This window comes from Physella acuta, unplaced genomic scaffold, assembly GCF_028476545.2.
Source record: "Physella acuta isolate Inbredline_101_S28 unplaced genomic scaffold, ASM2847654v3 ptg000084l, whole genome shotgun sequence".
Lineage (NCBI taxonomy): Eukaryota > Metazoa > Mollusca > Gastropoda > Physidae > Physella > Physella acuta.
Window position 1 is genome coordinate 121,534 of NW_026731604.1, and position 10,967 is coordinate 132,500.

Genomic DNA, 10,967 nt, shown 5'->3' on the forward strand with positions numbered 1-10,967 from the left:
GCCAACCCTAGGGGCGCCAAAATGGGTTGGAAAAAAATTAAAAGCTCATTCTATCTACAGTTTTGAATTATAAACATAACAAATATATGGTGGGGGGTATTACTACGCCTCTGCATGAGCGGTACTCAACATAATACAACACAACATTAAACATCGCTAATACCAAAATATTTTTATATTTACCATCTCAATAAAACGAAGGGTACTACAAAAAAAAAAACGAATTAAATTTAAACTTAAAATCTAAAGAACAATTTAAAAATTCGCTAATCCATTGAAAAACAAATTAAGATATTCACTACTACTACTACTGGTCATATACATTTTCCACGACAATTTCTTTTAAGAAGATCTTCGGGAGGGGGGGGGGTGAACTGCGCCACTGAAAAAAGTCCATAACATAGGCCTACGGACTGGAATGTAAGTCCACCCCACACCTTAAAGTTTCAAGTACCCGCGCCCCACCAGAGGAGTAGCGAACCCTTCCCGGCGCCCGGGGACAAACTTTCGATTTGCCCCCCTTCATGCTTTCGATTTGCACCCTCCATCAAACTTTCGATTTGCACCCCCACCCCCTTCTCAAGATTTCTATTTGCACCCCCCCCCCCTCAAGGTTTCAATTTATTTTTCCAACCCATTTTCGCGCCACCTAAGGTCGGCGCCCGGCATGTCCCCCTCCCCCGCCCACTCGCTACGCCTCTGCACTCCACTCCTCAGGAAGGTAAAACTTTTTTCTCAAAAACTCATCTTTACCATAATGTGACAAACCGAAAGACACTACCCGCGAACGGAAGACGATCCTTACTTTTGAAGTTCAATAAATAAACGAAACTAATGTAATATTATATTGTTTGGGTAAGCCAAATTTAAAAAAAAATACGAACTGAAAAATATTTTCATAACAAAATGCAATAAGCTTCATCGCGTCGCTATACACAATAATTATCTTTAATGGTAAGGAACATCGGTAATCTTAGCTTCGGTTATTATTCCGGAACAGTTTAGCAGTAAAAATATAAGGTATAAAATAGTAAAACAGTGGTGTACACAACTAGTGTTTAGTGTTAGTGTACAACCTGTCGCATCGTTCCGGAATAGACTACACCGAATATACCGTAAAACACACTTTATTTGTCATTATATTTAATATTACGGAGCGATTAAAGTTTTGAATAGATTAAATTTAATTGCATGTTAAATACTGTTTTTGCTAATCATTTTTATTTCAAAGACTTATTTTTGTTTTTACTAATAATTTTTTTTGCTAATGATTTTGCTAATCATAGCTTCTTTCAGTGGCGGAACTAGAAAAAAAAGGCCCCCCTGCAGAATTTTTTTTGGGCCCCTATATATATATATATATATATATATATATATATATATATATATATATATATATATATATATATATATATATATATATATATATATATATATATATATATATATATATATATATATATATATATGGAAAACAAAGGTCGCACTAAATTTTAAAAAAAAATGTATCCGGTACCTGAATAAATCAGAGGTTTTCCAACACACGAGCTGGCCCCATTCAGTTTTCCATGTGAGAAGCACGGACTCTCTAAATCTAGTACAACACTCCAAACTGACGCCGGTTTTTATGAGGCTTTCATCAAAACGTTACCAACCGTGTGCCCTGTTTTCCAGAAGTTGAATTAAATGTTAACAATGTCGGCAGTTCATTTCTTGGATCTTAGGGCGCGGGTTTGTCCACACTACCAACTAGACAAGCCAAGGCATGCTGTAAGTCCTTCGGCGACGACCCAGGTGTCAGGGGAGTCACGGGGCTCTTGGAGCTACCGGTTACATTACTGCACGGGTGATGGGTGCAAACATTTTCTCTTCCGGCAGAGCTCCCCCTCCCCCACCCCTCCTCCGAAAACAGTCTACCTAGGAAGAAACATTGGTGCGACACCTAATTAGATTTAGTCATCGAGTGTTGTAGCGAGACTTATTCCTAGTGTTGTGGGAACTTTTAAACGACTGTCTGTGGGGGGCCAACTTGCTCATATGTGATGCGCTCATGATGACACTGACGCCGGTTGTATTCAAGTAGTAACCTCATCCGTTTATGCAGGATCACGGGGCGCTAAATCACATATTTCCGTTAGGAGTCCCCACTCCAATATGTACAAATGTTAGGCCTATGACAGAAACTTTTGCGGGGCTGTACTCAACAGCTTCCCAAGTTTTCATGGCGATTGGGTGAATGATGCAGTAATGCAAAATAGACAGAAAAATGTTTTTCACATGTACAACTGTATGTGGCCAGGTCACGCGTTGGATAACCTTCTGATTTAGGGGAGGGGGGGGGGGGGACTAACAAAAAGCCAGACCCTCACACACCCCCACCTCAATGACGTCATTTATAAATAGTAATTGACTATTAATAATGTTCAATTAATTCTAAACGTAATTAATTTCTAAATAATTATATAAAAATAATCTTACCTGCCCTGTTTTGTGAATTAGATGTGCCTAATACTATGAAAGTAAATTAATATCTGTTGACTAGATCTAGATCTAGATCTAGTGCTGTCTAGTGTCTGACAAAATGTGCTGAAGTGTTGAATCGTACGGTTAGGAAGTAGTTCATAAACGATACATTTATCTCCTCGATACTTGTGAGGTTGAGAAAGAGGGGTGGGATAGGGGTCGGCTCGGGAAAAAAACTTGAAAGCGACATCAAAACGCCTTGATCTATGTACGTCAGCATCGCCCATTGTAAAACTTACTCAGGGGAGATTATTCCAAGTATAGACTTTAAAAGTTTACTATGATATTTCTCGTAAAAGCAAAAACAAGTAACCGTATATAAAACTGAAGTTTCTAGTATAGTATTATATTATTTTTTTATTATTTGTAGGATGCAAGATACAAATTCAACCACTATCACAAACACATTAACATTGAAAAATGTACAAAGGATTTCGGGTCCCTTACCAATGTCGCAAAGACGAAAGCCCACTTCATATGTAGCGGCTTTTCGTGCTATGGACTTTGTTGTTTTTTAAAAAGAATTTTGCCGACGACAGCGTGTGTTTGATTGTAGGGAAATAGAACTCGGCCTTGACAATGGTTAAAAAATACAACTATAAATAACTGTTTAAAATATGTAAAAAAAATTCGACAATTTTTGAACCCCCTTTTTGGTCCCCATCCCCTGCCTAATCCGCGACAGTACACTTTGGAGGATCGGTTAAACAGTTACGTGTCCTCTATTTAGCTATTAAAGAGGTGGGGGGCAACGAGTCAAAGAAGTCATTCAAATTTGAAGAGTTGCCTATATTTTACACTGTAGTTTGTGTAATGGATTTTATCTGTTGCGGAAGAGCGTGGTATAGTGACTGTAAAATAAAGATAATCGTACCGCAGCTAGTGTTTTTCTTTTACAAACCAAATATTAAGACAAAAATGCACGAAAATTAAATTCAAAATTTAAAAAAATATTAATTTTGGTCAGCCGTGGGCCCCTAAACGGCCTGCCCCCCCCCCCCCCCCCCGCGCATTGCGGGGTCTGGCGGGACTGTAGTTCCGTCGCTGTTCATCAGGTAAATGAACAACTACTGACTAGTGTCTTTAACAAAATGTGCAGGAGTGGTCAGTTTACAGTTCAGTAATTCATAGACGGTTCGTTAATCTATGCATTACATCTTATTGTAAGATTAAGGGTGTGGTGAGGGGTAGAGGTGAGGGGTAGGGGTGAGAGGGGGCAGGGGCGAGAGTTGGGAAGGTTCATTGGAAGGGGACAAGAAAGCGCCGATGAACATCTACATCAATAGTGCCGAATTTTTCCGGTCGTCTAGAAGACCAGGATAGTCGCCGCAACATTTCCCCAGCCCGATTTCAAAGCGTGCCGGCACAGTTAAATTTCAGATGCTTCGCTGAAGGGAGATAACTTAAACTTTTACAAGTTTATTGATACAGTTGTTAAAGTAAAAATGAACGCAATTATAAATGTACGAGATCGAAATAAATAATTATATTTTTTGTAGAATTCAGGCCAGTAGTTTAAACACACAATCATAGATATGTATTTTAATAATGTAAACAATATAACAATGCTTTTTTGTTCTACTAGTCGACGCCACTAAAAAGAACGGTAGGCTGCGTCTTTGAAGTTGACTTTATGTCTGGCGGTCTCTCGAGCTATAGTCTGTGCATTTTTATCAAAGACGTTTGCCGACTATCGTGTTTGTTTGTAACTGTTGAAGAAAGATAACTCGACCTCCACCTAATTTTTTTTTAAATTTTTTTTTTTAAATAATTTAGCCAGGATTTTTGGGCCCCCAATCGGTCTGGGCCCCCCCGCATTGCGGGGTCTGGCGGCACTGTAGTTCCGCCCCTGGCTTCTTTCAATTTTACTAAAAATAAATTGTTCTAAACGTAATAGTTTTTTTACTAATTTAGTAATAATTTTTGCAATTTTTTCAAAACTATTTCAAATTGTCTGCAATTACTTGTTTGTGTTTCTTTAAAACAATAACATAAATTACTACACTTGACTTTTTTATTTTTATATATATCTACGAATTGTAGCTATTTTTCTTCACGCTGTATTTTAATGCTGTTTCCGTGTTGATTAAACTTAAAATTAAATCAAAATATTAATTTATTACATTCGACTTTATATTATTTACAAAATTAAAGTCGTGATCAGGAAGTTCAAGGTTACGGAAGGTTAAATTAAGAACGGAATACACTAATACACTTAATAAAATTGTGTTGATCTATCCACGATTTTTAAAGAAACTATATAAATTTTAATAGTGAAGCATTATTTTAAATTTAAAGAAATTAATTTTATTTAGTTCTTTCTAGTACATACAAAGAAGCGTGTTAGTATTTTTATTATAAACATTTTTTTTTATAAATAAAAGATAGGATTCAGAATCTATATTATTTCTAGATTTTATTTTAGGGTTTCATAAATAATCAAAGGGTTGGATTTGGAAAAAAAATATTAATTATTCAACATTATTTATTGATTTTTGTGTAATTAAGCCAGAATACTTTAAGATAATTTTGTGCATGCATAACTGTTTTTTCCGAAAGTATGGTTGCCATGGCAACTATAAAATACTATTAAAATTAATGCTAAATTTACTGGTATTTCAGCATACAAAATTGTGACAGTTGAAAAAAAATATTTAAGAGTGTTTTTAATTACAAGAAATAACCAGCTGACTCTATTATAGTTGTAAAAAAAAGGATCACTGACTATGGTAGGTTTTGAACCTTGAGATTTCAACAAAAGATAGTTCTTTTCAAGGCGACCGCCGTTGCTATGCATCCATATGTTAAGGAGGGTCCCTGATGCATGCAAATATTTTCCTTTAAGTACCCCTACATATATATATATATATATATATATATATATATATATATATATATATATATATATATATATATATATATATATATATATATATATATATATATATATATATATATATATATATATATATATATATATATATATATATATATATATATATATATATATATATTACAGCCAGATGAATATCCCTATTCAAATTATTTTGACCTGGAATCTTTGTTTTTTATCGTCAATTGAAGGTAAGCCTGCTGTTCTGAAAATTTAAATCTAACAAACATACATTGGCTGCATATTCTATTGTTATTTTTCACTACTTTAATCGCACTGTGGTTGCTGGTCCTACTACAGCCTCTAGACCTATCCTCATTCAGTTATAAATCTTTCATCGCCGATTCAACAACTAAACCCTTTTTTCTACGTTTACATTTTATTTAATTGAATTTTTAGTTAAAGTTATAACTGTTTATTATAATTGAATTTTTAGACACTATTTTAAAATATCAGAATGTTCTAAGTAAAGTTGTATCTACATTGTGATTTTTTTTTTTTGGCAAGTTGTATGCTAGTTAAGGATGTATTGAAAAGTTTTTGTAAAGTGGTATTTTTTTTGGAGAAATATAATCCGTTTTGTGTTATTATTTTTTAAAATAAGATATAATGTATTTTCGTATAGATTTTCGTATAGTGGAACCCTTGGAAAATATATTCTCTAAAGCAATTTTCATGCCCCAGTTTTATATCTTCTGTACAGCACAACGACGCAAGCAAAATTTTCGCCTGTATCTCCTCTAAACACAAAGCCTCAATGTGAGCCTTTCTGCAGCACAAAATATCTTTAAAGTAGTTATCACATATCTTCATAAAGGCTGTATATCATATCTTTCCAAATACCCAAAGCCTGAAAATGATGCTTATCATATATCTTAACAAAATCCAAAGCATAAATATAATTGGTATCAAATATCATCCCAACAGCCCTAAACCTGAATATAATAGGTATTATATATCTTCACAAAAGCCCAAAGCCTCAATATAATAGGTATTATATATCTTCACAAAAGCCCAAAGCCCGAATAGGTAATATATTAATAATATCTTCACAAAAGCCCAAAGCCTGAAAAAATAGGTATCATTTCTTCACAAAAGCCCAAAGCCTGACTATTATGTATCAGATATCTTAACAAAAGCCCATATCCTGAATATAATTGGTATCAAATATCATCCCAACAGCCCTAAGCCTGAATATAATAGGCATCATATATCTTAACACAAGCCCAAAGCCTGAATAGTATGGGTATCGTATATCTTAATAAAAGCCCAAAGCCTGAATAGGTAATATATATCTTCACAAAAGGCCAAAGCCTGACTATTATAGGTATCGGATATCTTAACAAAAGCCCATATCCAGAATAAAATTGGTATCAAATATCATCCCCAACAGCCCTAAGTCTATACATGAGCAACTACTTTATCGTGCAAGTTCCTGACGTGCGCAGGGGCAATGTAGTATTCCAGGCACTGACCCCGTCCCACGCGCCTTTCAACGTGAGGTTTAGGGCGGCCCAGTACCGAGAGAAGAGAGTCCAGCTCAGCAGGCTAAAACTCGCGACAGTAGTTTTTGAAAACATGCGCATGTAAGTTTTAGTTTACAATAGTCAGGACATTGACAATATTTGTTTTCCATTTTTAATTACTTAAACTTTTTATAATAGAATAGAATCTCGTAAAAATAAAAGAATTGCACACCAAGTGAAAACTTTTCCTTTCAAACCTGACGGTCTATGGGGCAAGTGAAGTAGAGTTCACTTGTTTCTGTGACCTCGGCATATGAAGAGATAGTGTGCTCAGCACTATGTCCAGCAGCCTTTGCTTTCCCTAACAGGAGTTAGGTACCCATCAGAGCTGGGTTGACTCAGGGACGGTCTACTGACTTGAACTCGGATTCGAACTCGAGACTAACGGGTTAGCAGTCTAATAAAATGTTTATAAAAGTGCGGAATATTATTAGTACTTTATAAATTTACATGAGTTTTTTGAGAAATCGGAAATAGCGTAAATTAGTACTTCCGGCCAACGGAAATTACTCACAATTTGACAGAAGGTAGAGAATTAGATCTTTTACTTACATATGAAATTTCATTTATCTATCCTAAATAGTACTCAAGTTATAGGCTTTTGAAAAAATTCAAAGTAGAAAAAGTACTACTTCCGGTTATCGCCAAATCGCGGAAAAGTTGATACGGATCTACGATTTTGATAAAATACTTATATATGAAATTTCATCAACCTAGCTGTAACGGTACTCAAGTTATCGTGTTTACACACAGACAGACACAGACATACGGACAGAATTGCAAAGTCCAGTTTTTACGACTCGATAACGCATAAAACGCCAAAACGTTTATATATTTGTATTTATAATTTTTGTCTGATTAAAATAAGTCCTCTGTACTCCGGATATTATGAAGGACTGAGGAGTAAAACGGTGAAAACTGTCAAAATTTCATGTTATTTTTGTGCACTATTACAATACTCTCTCTATACTTCGTATATACGAGAAAGTAAAAATTGGAACCACTTCTAATGCAGTGATTACTTTCCGGATAGTGTTCGGCAACAACGCAAAGGTATATGATTTTAATCCAACACGATAAAACTAATTGAAATATTACTTGTTTTAATAACAAAACGATTAAGTACTAGTGATATGTAATGTGCTAGGTGACGAAAGTAAGCTGTTTAGGGCTGTTTTCAGAGGGACGGAAAGGCCTAGTAGAGAGCTAGACTGCTAACTCATTAATCCTAAGTTCGAATCCGGATTCCATGAATAACCCCCTGCACAGTAGTTTTTGCCTATCAATAACATACCCCCTCACTAAGCCTATCAATAACATACCAACACCCGAATTAAGCCCATCAATAACATACTAACCCCCCGAATTAAGCCCATCAATAACATACTAACCCCCACACTAAGCCTATCAATAACATACCAACCCCATTACTTACCCCCGCACTAAGCCTATCATACATCCTTATCCCCCCCCCCCCCCCCGTCAGGATACAGCAAAGCAGTTTCCGCACCTACTCGTATGTGGCCGAGAGTCTGGCCGACCACAACTTCTGCCTGCACGTCCAGCAGGTTCTAGCAGACAACAACTTTCTGTTGGCGGACATGTTGGTGCTCCCTGTGGCCGGGTTTGGTAGACGCTATTCAATTATTGGGCCGAGGTAAGTGCTTGTTCGCTGGTGATACAATACTAAAGGGGTGAGGGTGGGAGGGGGGGGGGATGTTGGGGGGTTGAGGTGGGGGGGAGTTGGGGTGAGGGTCGGAGTTGGGGTGTTGGGGGGGTTGAGGAGGGGGGAGGTGGAGTGAGGGGGAGAGCTGGGGAGGTGTTAGGGGGAGCTGGGGTGAGGGTGGGAGGGGGGGTGTTGGGGGGTTGAGGAGGGGGGGGGGAGTTGGGGTGAGGGTCGGAGGTGGAATGAGGGTGGGAGGTGGGATGCTGGGGGTCGGAGGTGGGGTGAGGGTGGGAGGTGGAGTGAGGGTGGGAGATGGAGTGACGGGGGGGGGGGAGCTGGGGAGGGGGTGGGATTAGGGGGGTGGGGGGAGGGGGGAGGTAGGGTTCGTCATTGGCATAAAAATGCATTTACATTTAAAAAAACATAATATAGATATTATATTTTTACTTTCTCGTATACAGAGTATAGAGGAAGTATTGTAATCGTGCACACAAATCACATGAAATTTTGACAGTTTTCACTGTTTTACACCTCAGTAATTCATCATATAAGGAGTATAGGGGACTTATTTTAATCGGGCAAAAATTATAAATCCAGATTTATCAAAAGTTCGACGTACAAACGCCTAATTGAGTCGGAAAAAAACTGGACTTGGTAATTCTGTCCGTGTGTGTGTATGTGTGTGTGTGTTTCTGTAAACACGATAACTTGAGTACCATTACAGCTAGGTTGATGAAATTTCAGATATAAGTACTATATGAAATTTATCGTTCTATAACTTTTCAGTGATTTCTGATAAACGGAAGTGGGACTTATTCTACTCTTAGTGACACTATCTTCTTCTGTCCTTCCGCATCAGTTATTATCTTTCCATCTTTGGTCTTCACTGGCCTCTCTGGCTTACTCTACTTTCCAGATATCTTCTTAATTGTATTGTACACGTCCGTAATATTACCATGGTACAGTGCTTCTTCCGCTTTACAGCAGTTCTAAATTACTCCGTGTATCTTTCCTTTTGGATCAAACAGTATGTATCCGGAATATATTGTTGTGGCTAGTGATGTAACATATCTTGTTTAATCCACCAACATATGCTTATTTCGTCAAACAGTATGTATCCGGAATATATTGTTGTGGCTAGTGATGTAACATATCTTGATTAATCCCCCAATCCCCCCAACATATGCTTATTTAATCAAACAGTATGTATCCGGAATATATTGTTGTAGCTATTGATGTTACATATCTTGTTTAATCCACCAACATATGCTTATTTCGTCAAACAGTATGTATCCGGAATATATTGTTGTGGCTAGTGATGTAACATATCTTGTTTAATCCAGCAACATATGCTTATTTCGTCAAACAGTATGTATCCGGAATATATTGTTGTGGCTTTTGATGTAACATATCTTGTTTAATACACCAAAATATGCTATCCGGAATATATTGTTGTGGCTAGTGATGTAACATATCTTGATTAATCCACCAACATATGCTTATTTCGTCAAACAGTATGTATCCGGAATATATTGTTGTGGCTAGTGATGTAACATATCTTGATTAATCCCCCCAACATATGCTTATTTAATCAAACAGTATGTATCCGGAATATATTGTTGTGGCTAGTGATGTAACATATCTTGTTTAATCCAGCAACATATGCTTATTTCGTCAAACAGTATGTATCCGGAATATATTGTTGTGGCTTTTGATGTAACATATCTTGTTTAATACACCAAAATATGCTTATTTCGTCAAACAGTATGTATCCGGAATATATTGTTGTGGCTAGTGATGTAACATATCTTGTTTAATCCACCAGCATATGCTTATTTCGTCAAACAGTATGTATCCGGAATATATTGTTGTGGCTAGTGATGTAACATATCTTGTTTAATCCAGCAACATATGCTTATTTCGTCAAACAGTATGTATCCGGAATATATTGTTGTGGCTTTTGATGTAACATATCTTGTTTAATACACCAAAATATGCTTATTTCGTCAAACAGTATGTATCCGGAATATATTGTTGTGGCTAGTGATGTAACATATCTTGTTTAATCCACCAGCATATGCTTATTTCGTCAAACAGTATGTATCCGGAATATATTGTTGTGGCTAGTGATGTAACATATCTTGATTAATCCCCCCAACATATGCTTATTTAATCAAACAGTATGTATCCGGAATATATTGTTGTGGCTAGTGATGCAACATATCTTGATTAATCCCCCCCAACATATGCTTATTTAATCAAACAGTATGTATCCGGAATATATTGTTGTAGCTTTTGATGTAACATATCTTGTTTAATCCACCAACATATGCTTATTTCGTCAAACAGTATCTATCCG

The 10,967-nt window shown here is 36.5% G+C and overlaps 1 protein-coding gene across 1 annotated transcript in view; it reads left to right on the top strand.

The window, feature by feature from the left end:
- The first annotated feature begins 824 nt into the window (after positions 1 to 824).
- The window catches only part of LOC131958250 (uncharacterized), a 31,497-nt gene continuing 21,354 nt past the window's right edge, over positions 825 to 10,967 (top strand). The window contains exons 1-5 of the mRNA XM_059323170.1: positions 825 to 855; positions 5,543 to 5,607; positions 6,810 to 7,002; positions 8,429 to 8,599; positions 10,958 to 10,967. The exon at positions 10,958 to 10,967 is cut by the window's right edge and continues 110 nt beyond it. Of these exons, the coding sequence (XP_059179153.1) occupies positions 5,547 to 5,607; positions 6,810 to 7,002; positions 8,429 to 8,599; positions 10,958 to 10,967 (435 nt within the window). The 5' untranslated portion in view covers positions 825 to 855; positions 5,543 to 5,546. The remainder of the gene's footprint in view (positions 856 to 5,542; positions 5,608 to 6,809; positions 7,003 to 8,428; positions 8,600 to 10,957) is intronic.